General features: G+C 43.1%; 1 protein-coding gene across 1 annotated transcript in view; it reads left to right on the top strand.

The window, feature by feature from the left end:
• Positions 1-10,116: 10,116 nt before the first annotated feature.
• The window catches only part of Ets98b (DNA-binding protein Ets98B), a 35,437-nt gene continuing 26,448 nt past the window's right edge, over positions 10,117-19,105 (top strand). Inside the window, exon 1 of the mRNA XM_071717035.1 lies at positions 10,117-10,520. Within this exon, the coding sequence (XP_071573136.1) occupies positions 10,485-10,520 (36 nt within the window). The 5' untranslated portion in view covers positions 10,117-10,484. The remainder of the gene's footprint in view (positions 10,521-19,105) is intronic.

Below are 19,105 nucleotides of genomic sequence, written 5' to 3'. Positions count from 1 at the left end.
ATTACAGTGATTACAATAACAAAATGCGCACTTTCGAAAGACAATTTTACGTGTTTAATTTTACATCGCACACGAGTCGATTTCAATTTCACAGCAAACCTCTCTAATATTTATTTTGTTTTTCGCTTAACGTGTTATTGCGAAAATAGCGGCCGGCGCGGTGGTCTGATTCTGTTAACATTAATTATTCACGTCATAAAGTGCAACTTGAGGCTGCACAAATGACCGAACGGTGGAAAATGACGCGAATCTCTCATCTCGGTGTGTCTCGGTTCTACACGTCGGACTGACAGAGATTAATCGTAATTGACTCGATACGGGCGCTTTTATGCAGTATTTTTATCCGCGGGGAACAGGTCGACGGGTTTTCTCCTTTGTGACAAAAAGCAAGGATATGCAAATTATAAATGGGACTCTCGGAGTGGTCCACATAATCGCGCGCACGAGTTACATGATTATAAATCGGAGTTCCCCGAAAGAGACAAAAATGATTGTACCGTTTACGCGCCTTTTTCCCCCTGGGGGTTTTTGCCTTTTTAAACTTTGAGATTAATCTGTTTATCCGTGGCTCGAGCTTTTTTTGCACCGCGCGCGATGAGACATCTTCGACATCTTTTAGATCCGAAGGTTTCTTTACGAACTTATATACAGAAAAATTGTTTTGCAGTATTCGAAGTGTACAGAATCTTCCATTTTTATTATCGTGCCACATTTTAATGACTGTTTCTGTTTGACCGGTTTAGAATTATTTGTTCCCTTAACTTTAAAAATATTGAAATATTAATTTCCCGGCTCGTCCTCGTGTACTGATTTTACTCGACGTGTAATCGTAGGTTTGATAATAACATTTAAGATTGATCCCTTCAATTATCTTAAAAATACGATTTTAATCGCAGATAATTGGATAATTTGAGTTGCGAGGTACATAGGTATATCATGGTGAACATGTGTATGTTTTGCGTAAGATAGACACGCATAAAGATAGACATGCCTCAAAACATGCGGTAAACAAGATACCGTAATATATAAAATTGTATTTGCGAGTGGCTATTTGCATTTTCGTCGGTTATTTTGTCGCAAGTTTTTCTCATTTATATCATTGTCTTATGTATATGTCGTGTTCACTAAATTTTCATTATCTTTTACTCCTTCACACGGTTCTTTCTATTTCTGCATGTATCGCGAGAAGAGAAAAAAAACTTGCGATGATCAAAATTTATATCCGAGACAATGTTCAACAAAAAGCTCGCCTATCATAATTGGTAATATTAGAATTATCATTTTAATTAACATGTTCTGTAAGGCAAATGCTTTACGTTTTCAGTGTTTATTATACGTACGTGAGTATATACACGTTAAGAAATTTCTGTTAATCAAATTTTTTTTTAAATTATACAGAGTCTATATTTCCAGGAAGAAATATATCTAATTGAAGGATGCGATTTATTATGACAAACTGTATGACAAGGTTCATTTTCAAACTTTTATTTATGATGAAACTTACGAAACAACCGGTACCGTAATTTCGCAGAAATCCACAACCCGATCCTCGTTCGATCCTGTCTTTTCTTCTTCCTTCTGTTACAGACCATGAGAATTGCGTCATGACATCTCAGAATTCCTCTTATGCAATCGATCGTAATCGGCCGGGCCGACGGAGTCATTCTCGCGTGTGATCTCGTTCCGCTAAAATATATAAACATTTATGTTGTATTTAAAATATATATAAAGATATTTCCACGCGCATTATGCATGCGAGACATTTAAATCTTTCGATCTCAAACGGTTCACTGCGATCATTATTGACCGCAAACGCACAGGTGTTCGCTATCGATCGGCTTGACCAGTTTAGTAAACGCTTCACGTGATCACGATTGGATCGATCTTTCCTCATTGCGAAAGTGCCACGTCCGGTTAAGAATCTGAATCCGTTTCGGAAAAATTGAACAAGTTTAGATTTCCCAACTAGATAATTTCCATTATCGTTTTCTCCGCTTTTGTTTACAACAATAGACGATCTATTTCTTCCAGCATCTTAAGAAAGATATATCCCTGCATATATCTTTCTTCAGGTAGCACACAAATAGATGTCCTTTTAATTTCATTGCAAACTGTCGTTCGAACAGAAACGTGTTTAAATATGATTTACTTCGTTTAGCGTTATCTGCGATTCTTTTCGTTTAAACCAATTGGAGATATTTAATGTTTGACATTATATTTAGATGTAGTTCGCGAAACGCGTTCGCACGCGAACGCGTTTGCGTTTTAGTCCGCATTTGCGTCATCGCCGTGTGACGGAACTCGACGGAGAAAGCGCGTTCGCCGAAAAGAGTCTCGGATAGAGGTTTTGCGCCATCCCCGAGCGCGGCGGGGAGGGAGAGGATCGTGTGGGAAACGCAGAGGGTGGCAGATACAAAAATGCCAGAAGGTCTGGTGACGTTCGTCCGACCACAATTTCTCCACATCGCTCAGCCGCGAGAAAAAGAGAAAGGGGGAAACGTGGATGAGGGAAAAAAAAGGGGAGCAGGATTTACGTCAGAAAAGAAAGAAGCAGGACCGCGAAAGTGCAATGGCATTGCACTTACACCACCCCGTGAGACTGATGCGTGCGACAGCTGACAGCAGCGATTTGCCTCTTCGCATCTTCGGGGAATTCATTCCAGAATTCATTTCAAATCTTTCATTTAGCTGCAACATAATTACAGCACGATAGCAAATTAGATTACTGGTTTGCAATAATTACGATATTTGACGGCAGAGAGTTGTCTCTGTTCTTTTTTTAATGAACATTTTAAAATGTCCGTTTCTATTTTAAGCCGGTAACGTTTCAAGTTTAATACTATTTTTGCTTTGTTGGAAGAAAGCAAAATTCTCTCCGTTGCAAAAGTAATTAATACAAGGAAGGAAATTGTACAACTGCGCTGTACCGCGTGCCCTTAAGTATATCAAGTTTAAGTAAGTTTATTTAATTTAGCGATCCCCTTTTTCAATGCCAACAAGTTAATTTTGCGCTTTATGCGGGAGATGGAAATAATAGACCGCTGTCGAGCGATTACCGAGGAATTTTCCCGTGTTTCCGTTCGATCGGCAGAAAATCATTATTTTATCGCCGATGAAGCATTATCTTCCGGCAATCGGGGTAATAATTGTCCACCGTGGCCGACTCGGTCCCGAGATATCCCATTGTTCGAAGGATCCCGGCTCGAGATACCAGATATTTTTCATCGTCCCGTATCTTCGTAACGTTCGCGTATTGCGACCACCCCGTGGTATCTCGCATGAAGTCTCTGGGAGCATACTTAGGCATCGTGCACACTGAAAAACGACATTTAGATTTCAGCTTCTCGCTGCTCCAATGCCGTATCGAAAATAAAGGCGACAAATATCGTCGGTTCTAAAATTTAAACAAGGGTAAAAAACTCACAAAAATTGTCATTAGACATAAAATCTCCTCGAAAACGTCGATATTTATTTATCCTACGAACGTCACCGGCTTCAAACTCATCGCTTCTTAATCGAAGGATGTTAAACGGTCTCTGTACCTGCGTCAGATATAGCACTCTCGCATTTATTCGTACCTTCCGACAATTTTGTCTCCGAAAATTTCGCCCCTTTGTCGATTAATCAACGCGCCGCTTTGTTATGCTGAAAAAGAAGCAAACACCATGCCGACATATCGATTAAGATTTTTTCCCAATCAACCTCGCACGCTATTGTCCGAGAATCCTTCGTCCGGCTTCCAGATTTTCATGTCCCGAAGGCACGCTTTCGGCGATCGACGACTTCTGCGGTTCTGCCGGGCCGCGGAACGATACGTGCGAGGTCGTGCTGCGAGCGCTCTGTCTGGCGGCAGAAACAACGATAATTACGATCGGAGCGATCGTGCCAGCTATTATCTATCGCGCGGCGCATACGATGCAGTTCTCGCAAAAGGTTACAACACCGCGGCTCGTATTGTAACCTTTGGCGAGGCGTTCTGTCGCAATCCTTTACAATACGCGCCGCGTTTGCCGCCGCTGAGTATATTCGCGCGCGCGCCTAACGCTTTATCACAATCCGAATTAATAGTGCGCCGCGGCGCGTTTTTAAATAATCCCGCTGATTTATGAAACGCAGGCCGTGGTGTTACGATCGAGCTCGGCGCGGCGCCCGGCCGACTTTTTTTCCCCTCTTTTTTCTTTCTTCCTCCCGCGTCCGTCCCCGGACCTTCACCGGCGCGAATAATAAAGATCGTCGGCTTGCGCGAGAGGATCCGTTCGCGAGAGGAGTGAATTTCACGCCTATTACGCTATTCGCGCCACTTTATCACTCGCGCTGAAAGAAAATGGAAGAAAACGTCTAATCATGATTGCGAGAGCCAAATCTCGCCAAGTTAAATGGAAAAATATTGCTAGAAGCGGAGAATCGTTATTATTATTTTTTTTTTACATATAACGAATGTCTAATTACACGCGCTATTAAATTACAAATACGCGTTTTTTTTTTTGCTGAAAGATTGACTCAAGACGCTGATGTTTTGCAACGTTCTCTGCGGGAAGCCGTTTCTTAAATAAACGAATAAAAGGTTTGAAGATATTTTAGAGTTACGACGATGAGATCAACCTCTGTTAATTTTTTAAAAACTATCTACGGATAAGAAAAACAAAAAGAGCAGCGTAAAAATGTTCGTACGAGCGTGCGAGAGATCGCGATTTTGCGAATCCTTCAGGGAAAGGATCCTCCCGCGCGCGGTCGCGTTGTGAGCCGATCTTAACGCGATCGGCGTTTATTGAGAAGCGAAGCAGCCGCGATACAGAGGATAGAAGAGGAGCGTAAGCGATGCTCGGCGAAGAGAGGAAGGAGGAGCGGACGGGCGTCCACCTTCTCTTCAGGGTGCTCTTACCGTGCGTAAATATAGGGCATACCACGTAGCGAGTGCACCGTAGAGGGTGACCCCGATGACCCAAGTGGTACCCGAAGGCAGCCAGCCTCGATGAAGAGGACGAGCGCGCCGAGGGAGCGAGAAGGGAGCGAAGGGAGGTGGATGCGAGGGAGGAACGAATCGTCGAGCCGGTCCAAATGAAGAAAAAAGGCGGGCTCGCCAAAGAGGAAAAGAAGAAGAACGAGAGGACGGCGAGGGAACGAGGAAAGAGAAAGAGAGAGTGAGAGAGAGGGGGGAGGGGAGAAAGGAGATGGTACGCTAAAGAGACGTACGTTCCCACACGAACCCCCCAAGATGCGTCCTGCCATGGTCGGGCCTCTGGACCCCCGATGCCCAGAAGCTGATAAAAACAGCTACAAAACTGCCTACCGGTGTTTTCTGCCTTTTGCTCCTGCGTTACTCCCTCTTACTGCCGTCTCTCTTCGACACCTTCTTCCGCTCGACCCACGCTCTCCCTCGCGCTTGTTTAATCTAATCTCGACGGCCAGATCGGATATATTCTCAAAATGATTATTTCATAATCACAGTTATGAAATAGTTTTGAATGTATTCTCCCGAGAAATATATATTTATTATGCCGAAATAAGCAGTGATATAGCTCTTCATAAGATTTCATGTGACCGATATTTATTGCTAATATACATCTCTCCGATTTATATTCGGATGAATAATGACTCTGTGCCAGTTAATTGTTATTTAATGAAATTAAGCTTTAAAGATACGAATTATTGCGGAGGAAAACTGAAGACCTCGCAATCAAAGTGTCGATATACGTCTGCAAAATGCGTCGGGGTAAAAGCTCAATTGATTAGCTCCGACAGGCGCGAACAATGCGTAACGTTTGTGTATCCGCTCTTTCTGAATTTATCCCTGTCGCGCATTGCTGCTCATATTGTCGGGATCGCGATTGCGACACAGATTTACGCCGTGGGAATCGACGGCGACGGCGATGGGTCTTGCAGCCGGCGGCGGCGGCGGCGGCGGCGGCGCAATTCCATCATCGGATGCGATCGCCGCGAGCTGCGATGGCGCATGGCGGCGTGAGTCACACATGGCGTTGCTACACTTTCTATGATACCGTGTGGAAAGAGAGTCGAGAGTACCTACGTGCGCGCGAGCCAAATTGCGAAACTATCGCCGATCGGCGGGTTTTATTATTGGGAAGGCACGCCGCGCGGCGCGGCGTTTGCTCGCGCGCGCGAGAAAGAGGGGGAGGGAGAGAGATGGAGAGCAATCAACCTGGAAAGTGACGCGTGAAATTGCGACGACGATAAGTCTCTCTCTCTCTCTCTTTCTCGCGCAAGGAGATACCGACGCAACGGAAGTGACTAACGCGATTTTTAGTCGGCCGCGCGTCATACCGCCTCTCGTAACGCCGATCTCCCCTTCTTGCGATCGTGCAAGGGAAACCACTTTATCTTAACTGTCGGAAAATCTGTTTTTCTCGCTTGCTTATCTCGCTTGCTGTGCGAGAAGCGCCGTGGAAAATTATCGGCGTGTCTCTCCTAGTTTACGGAGAAATCGGATTCGGACTGAATCGAGAAGCGTCGATCGTTAAAATTCAAATGCCACAGAACCCGACATTTTATATTAAATGAGATCGCTAATGCTGCTTTTCAGATTAATTACTCGAGATGCTGGAGAAGATAAATGTGTACCCTCTTAAAATACATTTAAAAATTTTTTTTTACATCAATGTAAAAACAACGAAACAGCTACTATTGTCCGTCGATTCCACGACGATTCTTATAGATCTATTCAACAAAGTTGCCGTCTAAAGAAACCCGTCTGACGTTACGTAACGTTATCGATAATTATACTGATTATACAGCTCATCCTTTTCATGCCGGTGAATAAATCGATTGCGCGCGTCTAAAAAATCCACGACGACCGTTGTTGCTAATGTAAGACATCGATCGTCTCGGAGAGCCATCGGTGACGTTTCCAAGCACTCTTCCAACGTACTTGAAAAACTTGGAGACGATCGTATCTTCTCCTTGTTTTCCCTCCTTACATGATCTTCCGTACGGTACCGAGAAGTATATCGTGAGATCGTATCGCGGATCGGATCACGTGGGATCACGTCGATTTAACAGTTCGAACGATAAATTAAGCGTTGCGCGATACTGCACAACGCGAAAACGAGCATCCAATATATTTTAGTTAAGTGCGCAATAGTTATCTGACCTAAAACAAACACTGCGCGTGTATATTTTTTGCGGCAAAATGGTTTCCATGCTTTGTTTAATTTTATTTCTAAAGTTAATTCCTAATTTAATCGATTTTGATTTTATTTTCTGGATACAATCTTAAAAGTGATAAAGCAAAAATAACTTTATGTCTAATTCTGAACCGATCAATTTTTCCGAATTGACATATTTCCGAAGTGAGTTTAATTCTATAAAGAAAAGATGTTCAGTCCTTGGGGTTCAGAACAAAAATTAATTTTAGACGAAGAGATTAATTAGAAAGATTAACTTTCATTATCCGACGTTAATTTGACACAATCTGCATACGTTCAGCTATTGGCGGAAGACAAAAATTACGAGCGTCAATAAAAATGGTCATTAATCGCAATTATCCGGCGCGCGGAGGATTTGTTCGAGTACTCCTTCCTTTTCTTTAACTCGGTGAAAGTACTGGATACGCTCGAGCTCCTTTAATTTGTTTAAATTACCGCAGCCCCCCCTCTCTCTCTCTCTCTCTCTCGCTCGCGTGTATTTCCCAGCGATTTGACTCGCCATTGTCGGTGAACCGTCGTTAGTTATTGGCACGTAATTTCATTTCACAGATTTTTGTGGACGTCGACGTCGGAATTAATAAGAGAGGAAGACGTACTGAAATCCCATTCTCTTCGTCGTAATCGTAGATTGTAACATTTGAATCGGGCTCACGATATCTTTAAATTATTAGCAAACAAGACAATATATTAGCGACGGCTCAACTAAATCATTGTCTTTTTCAGGGAATCGTGCAAAGAAACGCGTTATGAAACATTTTCCCGGTAAAGATACCAATATAACACTCGACTTTATATAGCAATAATAACTTCCATCGATGACAGATGTAGTCGCGCGACGAAGATTAAAAGGCGCGCAGGGCGAAGGGCGTTGAGATTGAACGGACGCCTTCGAAGGACGATCGTTTTCACGAAGGCTGACGCGCGTTTTACGCAATCGGCAGAACGCGCAGATCCGGAAAACGCCTGTCCTGGAATTCGTTTCGCAATATGACGTACGCAACGCGCGCGCGCGCGCGCGTCGCCATCGCCGAACCGTCCCGCGAGCGGACAGACACACAAAGGGCTATTGTACCGATCCTTTTCTTTTCTTCTTTTTTCCCTTTTATCCCGTAAAGCTTGTCGCGGATCTAATCGCCCACGCGAATGCCTGCGCGCTCTCGCGCGAATCGCCGCGCCGCGCCGCGCCGCGCCGCGCCGAGCCGAGCCGGGACTCCGATTTCAAGGAGCGCGTTACGCACATGCGAGTTATTTACTGTCGTATCAAGGTTGAGCGCGGGACGCCTGATCTTACGGTATACCTCGGCTGTACCGCCCTAGCCGGGAGACACGCCGGCTTTAACTAGGCACACCGGGGCACGCGGTAAGAATGCATTCTTTTCTCGTTTAAGAATCGCGCTTGTTTTCGCTAGCCCCAATCGATAAAAAGCGCCGGAGCATTGTGCGCGCCCTAAGTTATATACCTTCGCGGAGTTATGGCTCAGATTCTGATCTCCTATCGGAGGACATTGTTTGAAAGTAATAGAATTATATTAGTGCACACGCGTATGTGTGTGTGTGGACAGGATGCAGTTAAGAGTGCGTGACGCACGTAGCACTTGCTCTCAACCTCTGACTTATGGGAGCGTTGTGTCTTAACTTCGAAATAATAAACACGTGTTCTGACATTTTTATTCGTATCTCCTGCACACGTAAAACCTTACCTACATCCATCGCTACATACCATTTATATTTATCATCGCGTCATAAAAACAGTTACACCACCAAATACTGTACCGCGGGACATAAAGAAAGATAATTACAGCACGTTGAGTAATGACAAAACAGGATTTCGTTAGCGTCTGAAATTGAATCAAGGTACCAAACGCATGACTATCTCCGAATTAGTTTTAATTGCATTCAACGAGAGAGAAAGTGAGTATTTTAATATTTTTATCTTTAAAATAGTTAACGTGTGTTGCAATTATATCTGACTCCACAGAAACATATATTGCATTATGATTACTACGCGCACATTGCCGGAGATGCAATAAAATCAAATAAAAGATACGGAAGGTATACAAAGTAACAGACATTTTTTTATCTTTCTCAAGTACGAATGTTACGTTACTATTGTACTGTCGAAATCACACGAGAAAATGTCGGGCTACAAATTTTGCGAAAGCACCTAGATACAACTAGGTGACCGAATCGTATTGAAAAATTTCTATTCAGCGCGCATCTCCAACATACTTTTCCCTCTACTTTACATGCTTTCGCCGTTTGCAAGAATCGAAAAATTAAATATATAACTTTTCACTACGTTTCCTCGCAACGCGCGATAGGCCGAAGCGATCATCGATAGCCAAAGCTGGAAAGAGCGAAGATGTCGCGTGCACGCGCGCCGATCTTTAGTAGGTCGCGCTCCTCTGAGCTTGCTCACCGTGTCTCGTAGTACAAAAGTCGCGAAAGGCGAAACGCGATCGCTTCGTTTCTCGCGACGCGGTAAAAAGTGTGTGCTCCGCGTCTGGTGTCGCAACTCGAAATCCTCGCTTAGAAATTCAGGGAGCGCGTCCGCGACAACGAGGAGGAAGAACGATCCGTCGTTGATATTTTCTCGCGCATTCGTCGTTTCGCATTTCGGCGTGTATCGTCCGCCGCAAATCCGCCGCGAGGACACGCCGCGGCGAGAGAGCGGAAGCTGTTGGGCGCGGAATTGAGCGACCACGTGTCCGGTGTCGCGGAGATTCGCGAATTCGCGAAGGCGGAGCGACGTCGTTGTCGCCGTTGAGCTCGCCCGCGCCGGGGCCCGGGGCCGCCGGGTGAGGATCGCGAGTCGCGGGTGCGCGCGTGACGCGCGCGCATGCGCGGGTTAGTACTTAGTAGGTCGCCCGCGCTCGGCCGACTTCGGCGACGCTCGGACCGACCGCTTCGAATTCGAACGCGCCCACCGACTCCCGCCACACGTTCGGCGCTCGCGGCTCGGCGGCGGCGGTCAGTCGGTCGATCGTACGCGACACACGAGGGTTGTGAGGAGCCGCGAGGAGCCGCGAGGATTCGCGAGAGGCACACGGCCGCGCACGCGACGAGGACGGAGAGACAAGGAGGGATCCGGTGACAGGAGCAACTGGATAAATACTTGTTGACGAAAAAGGCACCGAGCGGAGAGGACGAGGAGGATCCGGTGGATTTTCCATCGTCGTCGTCGCCGTCGCCGTCGGCGACCGCGTGAAGACGAAGCAAAGTTGATCTCTCCTCTCGATCGAGAGCGCCGAGAGATCGATCCTCGCGCGCGAGGACGGCAGCTGTCAAAAGTGTCAAGTCGGCAGCGAAGGGGAACGAGATATGGTGTACGGAGGAGGATTCGACATGGTGGAGACGGTAAGTTTTGACTTTGAATTATATATGGTTGGTTAATTGTGTTTGCTCGTATATCGTATAGCGTTTTGCCTTTGACACGAGCCGTTCCTCGTAAACATTTTATTGTGATTTATTTTAAGTGTGCCACTCTGATAATTCACTTAAGAATACATGTATTACGCTAAGTTGTGCGTCATACTTTATTTCGTTCTATCAAAAAAACTCTTACTTGGCGAAGTGATACACTGTTAAATACATAAATGCCAAATTGTATTCAATTTGAGTTATTTTCTATCATTTTTATAAGTTCACTGCTCCTATTCAGTATGTCGTCAATTTAACTAAAACAATGTAAATTTAACTAAACCAATGGAGTTAAAATAATAACTATTTTGTATTAAAATAATAAATTTCGACACACATGGTAGTTAAAAATAACACAATGTTATCTAACTCAAGGTATTGATTAAGATATTTTGGTCAAGAAATTTTATCTTTTAATATTTAACAGTGTATTAATCCAATAGAGTTACATATTTATTAAACTAAAGTACAAACGAACCACGAGAATTCTACATCGAAACTAATTGATTATTCTCTTGAACATCAGATGGTTTTAAAGCTTTTTACGTTCTGGCACAAAGTAAAATTATTCACGCAAATTTAATTTAATTAATTCTTTATAGTTTTTGATACGCTAAACGATTTACATTACGTTAAATAGTTAAGTTTGAATACTATAACAGCAAATTCGAAACCCTCAACTTCATAAAAATATCGTAGCAATTCTACGCAATTATAAATATGCGCGGTTTATTGTTATCGCCGTATTTCAAACAGACAAGTGATTGATTTATTCGTCCTGTAAATAGAGGTGTAGAGAAGGTGTTAAACGTCAGAGAGCGAGGAGAGGATCGTAGTAGAGATCCTTCGATCGGGCGAGTCGCAGTAGCTACGGCCCTGTCGAAGAAAGACACGAGCCGACGAGTCGGTCGTACGAAAGGCTAACTTTCGAATCTACCACCACTATAAGGCTGGCAATGTCGATAGTTAGGTACGAGAACCGAGAAATTCACTCGGCTGGTACGTGATGGAAAATTTCGCGGTAAAAACAGAGGCGAAACCCGCGGCCAATCCGCGGTTTTCTTGGCGGCGCAACTTTTACCGAGCAGGTTTATCGTCTTCCGCAAAACGCGTCGCCTTTGACAGGAATGCCGTGCGATTGTTGCGCGGGTCGCGCGCTGTCCTTCAATTTTGCAAAGAATAGCGTGAATTGCAAATCATTTGTTCCCTCCTCTTTATTTGACTGAATGATTAATTAAACTACGTCAACGATTGAGAGGATTCGAGGCATAATTGAAAACTGTATCACATATAAGAACGTGAACTCAATACTCTCAATTTTTTGCACGAATCTTCATCTTTATTTTTTTACGTAAGAGATAGCACATTAAACTTGAAGCAATCTTATTTGGAATTATTCTTTTTTGATACTGAAATCAATGTTATTTAATATTAGCGGAATATTATTATCATTAAGAATTGTTTTCGATAATGAATAATTGAAATTTGATAAAATATTTAAATTAACAATAAATATCTGACAATAATATCAAAATGGAATCGAATGATACAACAAAGCTCCGAGATGTGATTATTATTGACATAATACGCGTTTATATTACACATGATACGCAAACAGCAAGGAATTATTAATAATAAACATTATATAAATGATCTACCTTTTGAGCTTATTACATTTTTTTTATCGTTACTCCTCAATTTAGTAAGTAATAGGTAATCATTTCGCGGTAATCGACCTATCATTTCACGTAGTTGGAAACAAGCGAGCTAATTATAAAGACAGAAAGGTTTCGTGAGATCTTCGCGAGGAGAATTTATCTCTCGTGAATATGCTCACGAGAACATGGCGTAGAAGGTAGTTGATACGAGCGGTTGAATAACATTTTTAACGCTTTTCCTCCACAGCTGGACTTTGCTTTCCGAATAGTAGATTGTACTTTGACAACAAGTCATTATCGCCGCTTGCAAAAGATAATTAAAATATTTACATACGAAATTTCTATGCCGAAATAAAAAACGTAAATTGCGTGTCGTTAACGATTTTACGAAAATGAGAAATAAAAATGTAGAATATCGTCTTTATATAATGAAATTTCTCTAACATGTCTCTGATGGCTCTTTTGATCACACGCAACTATAGATTGTACAATCTGTTATTTTCTTTGTGCATCTTCGTCTGTTCCTTTTATTCTCGCTCGAGTCTTAAAATTTCTTTAAGATACCGCTTATTATTCGATCGGTGGCAGATACATTTTTCCATCGTTCTAACATCCGTTAAATTTGTCGACCGTTTAAATTCTCGCTAAATCTACCGTGGCAAAGAATTCAAACTTTTCGTTCCGATCGAACGACCGTAGTCGCGCTTCAGCCTTTGTCCAGGTTATCGTGAGAGTTTTCGGTCGCCGATACGGAGAGACACGTGCTCGTATCGTGCGAAACTTATTGTCGGCGATAGCCGCGGGCAATACTGGCACGCCGCTGGCGACCCGAGGCGAGTCTCGGCCGCGTAAACAGGGTGTAATTAAAAAATGTCAGTAGCCAGTCTTTGTGTGCCGCGGGTGCATTGTATATATAGCAGGCGTCCTTGCCGAGCCGATTCGAAATCCTGTCTCGCGCGGGCTCGCGCATTAGCGAGGGCGTGGTTGGTCGTTCGTTCCTGGTCCGAGGATAGCCAGGCCTCGTAGTAATTGCACCAGACTTGTTTCCATCGCACGACTTTTACGGTTTCGACTTCTCCCCGCGCCTCTCGCCTCTTCCTCTCCTTCCTTCCCTCTTTGTCAACGTCACGAAACTCACAACTGGACGTCACCTACGAAGATCTGCTCTGATTTTAAATAAGACGACCGGTTATAACCTTCGACTTGATCACCGTTCGCTCACGTCCGCGGTATTTTACCTGGATTTTACCTGAAATAAGACACTCGATCCGCGCGTGGTTTGGGTTCGGGTTCCGACACGCCACGGACGAGGTATTTAATGCTGAAAGTTGCGAGAAAAGATGGCGATCGATGGGACTTTCGTTGAGGCGAATGTGAAATATATTCGCGCGAAAAATACCATTCTTGTTATCGCCGTAAAGGTTCTCTGGTTCTCCCCCGTGTATATTGCGCGTGTTGTTACATGAGGAACGTTATAGATAATATACGACACGTAAAGCTATTCACAGAGATATTCCTGTTCCTATACTTATCGATAGTACATAAATTATGCGGGAAACGTTAAACGTCAAGTACCATATTTTTCTTTACAAAGCTAAAGCGGTTGTTGGTATTTATCACGATAAAAGTTCGCTATTTATTGTACGTCGGGGTTAAAGGTAGAACGCGTCTTTCGATCGTTAACGTAAGAAACATTTTCGCGAAGTGAATTAAAACGATTTATTCATCCAAGGCGACCCTCTTGGTTTTTTGCGACATCGCATCTTGTTCTCTCTTCGTGCTCTTTCACCTTTCTTCTTCTTTTTTCGTAAGGTTTTGGCTTTGCAGACGTCCTATATTTTATTTTTAATGAAAAACCCGTTTAAGTTTATTAAAATTAATTTCATTATTACCGCTGTATCATTATCATTAATTGTTTTCATTATTATTTGCATTTTTAGTTCTCTCAATAACCTGAGATTATATCTGTAGAATTTGAATTCAAAGATTTAAATTTCTCTCATTATTAAATGCTCTGGTATTATCTGCAGATTTATTATTTTCGAAAAATTGTGGTAAAAATAAACAAACAGTTAAACAATATGAATTCAGCAAGTTCTCATTTGGTATCCATTTTTAGACAATTCGTGTGTTAAGATTGTTACGTAATATTCAACAACATATTTCGAAATCTAAAAAATCATTCGGAGACTCCTGTATTCGCAGTTGTTTGAAGTGAGCCAGAAGAAAACGACAATGCAAAAGTAGGAGAGATTGATCAAGAACGTGTTTGCACTTATCGCTTATAAATTAATTAGGCCGGCAATGATTCATGATATTTTCCTAATTATAAATCGATCCAAATTAAAAATCTTTAAAATCATTTCGATTCAAACAGTTACTAGGTTCTTAATATAATTTTACGAAAATATTAGATTATTAAACTGATATTATTTTTGCACCTTGAGGTTAAAACAGCTCTAAAAATATCAATGTACCGAACTATTATACTTATTCCATTCTATATCTGTATAGATGTCCGTGTCTATATATCGCGCGAATAAGACATCTAGTTATTATCGAAAATAATAACGTTTAACTGGAATGCAGATCTGTATGTGAAAAGCCACTATTTTCCTGTCGCTTGGGGATGAATTCTCTGGGGTTCTCAGGGTCCCGACGTGATTTCTGAAAAACTTTCTAACTCGCGCGGTATCTGTCGGAGGGTTCGCGGCGTGTGTCAGTTCAGCTTGTCAGCGCGCGCGGCCGCGCGGCCGCGCGGTACCGTTCTCCCGTACTCCCCGTACTTAAGGGACATGAAAGGTCGCCGATATTGCTAACGCAAGCGGAGCATAAGTCGCGAGTTGCGCAACCTCAGCCGGCCCTCGCGAGAGCGACGTCGGGTTGCGTGTCGGCGCCCGCCGATCTACGATCTAGGATCGATCCCCGGTTCGAAATCGAGGACATTAATCAGCGTTCGGCGGCGCTTGCTGCACGTGGGTGGCCGTTACTGACGCAAATCGCAATGGCTCTTTCTCCGTTTGCTGCGTTTACCCGTGTTGCGCGAGGTAAATCGAGCGAGGTCGAATCTCCTTGGTGAGGCAAGGCAAAGCGAGAGCACTTGGATTTTCGAAAGGCGGTTTCAAAGGTCGATCGCCCCCTTCGATACCTCTCGGTTCCCATCGAGAAAGCGAGCTCGTGCAGCTCATGCGCTCCTGCGTGAAAAAAAAATATGAAAAAAAATATGAAAAAGAAAAAAGAAAGCGTTTCTCTGGGAAATGCCACGTGCGAATTCCCACGATTTATCGTACGGAATGTATATATCGCGAGGCGATATCCGCAAATTCATTCGACCAACGCCAACGTGCAAATAAATAACCGTCGTACGAATTGCCGTAGGTAAAAATCTGTCCTTTTACCTCTCAACATTATGACTCGACTAGAAATATTCCTATTCGTCGATAACGTTAGTGTAAATTTACTTTCTTACAATCTACAATCAAATTCTTATATACGAATAATTAATTCGCCTATTATGTAAGATCTCAAAATGGTCCTAAAATGTGTTTCTTCCCCCAATGTATTCATCGCGTGTTGTAACGCATTCTGTCGTGTTAACTCGCGGTATTTACAACGACCATTCATTACACTCCGATATTCTTTGTTTTGTCGTTCAAATGAAGCCTTTATCGCCTTCGTGCCGAGCCGTCTTCGAGATACTTTATTAACTGTGTTGATACTTGTCAATTGTCGACCTTAGATGTTTCAGTTTCTCTTTCTTCTTTTCGAGTCAAATTTTTCTCAATCCTCGATCAAGCAAATTTCCGTGACTCGACGTATTTTCGAATGCGTGTTAAAACCTCGTCTCCAAACCTATCCGTCCATTTTCGGATTTAAACTCGTGCAGAAGTTCTTCAATTTCTAATGACTTTAGACAAGAGATCGTAATAGAAACACTATAAAGTCGCGCGAATTGGTGCAGACGACGATCAAGATACTCCCGCCAGCGCATAAATTACAATATCATAAATTACAAGCGCCGTATTAGCCTACGACGCACAAGGACGCGGCCGAACGAAAGATACGTGCGTTACGTGTATCCCGTATTGGAAGGCTCCACACGTTCGCGCGCACCTCTGACACGTTGCTGACGGTGTTACCAGCACTTTACGGTTAATGCTGCCGTACGGGATTAACTGTATACGGAACGTCATAAAGGAGTAAATATAGCGCGTCTGATATATATCCCGACGATCGAGCGGATTCCGCGATTGCAACGGTCGTCGCGGAGCGGCGCGTATCCGGAGAGACGTATGGGGAGACCGAATAAGTACTTAGCTTTAGCTATACTTGCCAGTTGTTCGGCGAAGAAGGAAACAATAGAGAAGCGGCTGTGTTACGGCGCGCGTTTGGTACCGCTGCGTATGTTCCAATTACATTTCGCGAACTTATATGCATCGTGGGCACTTATATGCCCTAATGTTTGGCTAACATGCGAGTTAAACACGCGGATGAAAATCGCGGTAATTGACTAGAAATAGTCAATTAAGTTTCTAACGCGCGTATGAATACGTCTATTTTGATCGGAATCCGGTTAGATACAGTTTGATCTCGGCTCAATTTTGTTACCTGATTTCGCGTCGGCTCGATATCGTGTTATGCGTTAAACCCAATTAGTATGACTAAATTTAGTCCGAGGAGTGTCCGCGGAGGCCGGCATTCACCGGAGCAATTTGTCATCGTTCCCGATGTCTTTACTTCTTTTCTGTCGATTAAACGCTGTCGCGACTACAAATGTCATAACACACGCAAAAACAAGTCCCAAGTCAATTGCTACATTCTAAGCACATTACGTAGGAGTTTACTTCACGGTACGTCCCGTTCCCAACACAGAGGAAATAAAAGTGACAATACTAACTATCGACTTTTCATCGATATAAAGAGGCACTTGACATTTCCTCGACGACTTCATTCGTAGTCGCTCTTCACAGTCTCTCTCGTTATTGTTTTATTGCGCCAGGAAAAGTGTACCTTTCTCTACACGTTCCTTTGAAAATCGTATGTACGCCCATGATAATTTGTTTTTCGTTCGTTCCGATTCTCGCTGCACAAGTTACGATAAATAAAACCGTATACATAAATATTAATAATGTTTATTTATTCAGAATATGTAATTATGAAAATGTAATGATCTATCGATCGTTATTGAAGTCCCATCACTTGATTTTTTTCCTTTTTACTGAGGCACTAATAATTTGATAAGCAAGAATGTCGCACAAAAGTTTGTACATTTACAATGTCTCGTCTAGAGAGATAAAAAATATATCACTTTATAAGTTACATTACGCAGGAATCAATCAAATTTTGCTACAGCTGCATGATTGAACACTTCTCTCTTTTTTTTCATAATTGGAAAATGTCAAGCGTCGTTAATGCTTTATTCGCATTTAATTTCTAGTCCCGTTTAGCCGACTGCGCACGTAGGAAAGAAATTTTTGCTAGGAGTCTTAATTTGCGGCACCCTTCGATCGTTTAGAGGCGTAATCGCGCTTTCTTCCAATTCGCCTCGGTTATGCCGCGTACGCCGTGGTATTTACGCGTGGCTACGTGATCCTACGTGTATGTACGTAGGTAACCGCTGCGGCAACCGAGTTTCTTCGGTACGTGACTTTACCGTTAGGCCGCTTCTCCGCTTCTTCTGTCCGCGAGTTGCCTACATACGGAGCAAGCCACTATACGCGTTTAATGAACGAGTTTTCGATGTGTTTCCTCTCTCCCTTCCCTCCCGTCTCTCCCTCTCTCCCTCTCTCCTTCTTTCTCTCTTTCTCTCTGTCGGTCTTTACGTCAATTGAACACGACGAACGATTGACGATCCCCGCGATACCTCCGAGTCAATAAAATTCTGTTAATTTTATTAGTATCTTAAAGAGGAGAGAGGGAGGAGAAAGAGAGAATTGGAAATTCTTTAACATATATGTCACGTGTGACAGTTAAAATTTTGTGACATATATTAGCATATATGCGTGATAACGATAATAACATTAATTTTCATAATACTAACAATAAGTCTAAAAGCAGTGTGTAGTTTATTAGATAAAAATATAGTTATATTTAAAACAGTCAACAACAAGCGGTTCTAAAATACTCAAGAAGATATATATAAAATATTTGTGAACTTTATGATATTAATGTATTTGGTTCTATATGCGTAAACATTTATGCGAAAGGTAGAGAGCAGTTTGAAATATAAGTTTTCCTTATATCTCATTAACAATGCGATTCCGAGGCAAAAGAAGATATTCTTGAGATACCGGGAAGGTTTGCAGAAGCAACAAGAGCGCGAGAGGCATCTCCCGAGAGGGAGAACACGAGTTTCATTTGAATAGAATGGATCGATAGTGATTTACGATACTCGATGCCGTGCACACTCGTGACCGTTTTCCATTTCTCCTAGCTGCTCTTTACCGGTCCCGGTCCGCCTCTTTATGAGCGTCGTACACACGTCGATATCAGAAAATTCAAGTACGCCCGCGTGCACGACGCGAGCGAGCGTTACGCCTTACGATTTGCGATGGGAATGGAACAAACGTGTACGATCGACAGTTTACGACGGACGGCTAATTGCGGGAACGCGAAAGCCCAGTGCGAATCCCTTTTCCGAAACTCCAGCTATCGGCAACCAGTCGCTAATAAAACGACCCGCGATGCGCTACACGTAATCGTTACAACGGACTAAACAGAAAAGAAACATCTTATATGAAAGTTATAGAGCGAAACCTTCGAAACGATACAGTTTCGCAATACGCGGCGTGGCGCAATCGTAAAGAAGCGGCAAGAAAACGGCTATCTTTTTGAGTGGAAACCGATACGCGGAGCTCGCGATAC

Source organism: Temnothorax nylanderi, unplaced genomic scaffold, assembly GCF_030848795.1.
Source record: "Temnothorax nylanderi isolate EJ_2023f unplaced genomic scaffold, tnyl_v1.0 TNYL_tig0006_pilon, whole genome shotgun sequence".
NCBI lineage: Eukaryota > Metazoa > Arthropoda > Insecta > Hymenoptera > Formicidae > Temnothorax > Temnothorax nylanderi.
The sequence above is the reverse complement of the archived record's forward strand: the minus strand, read 5'-3'. Positions and strand labels throughout refer to the sequence as shown.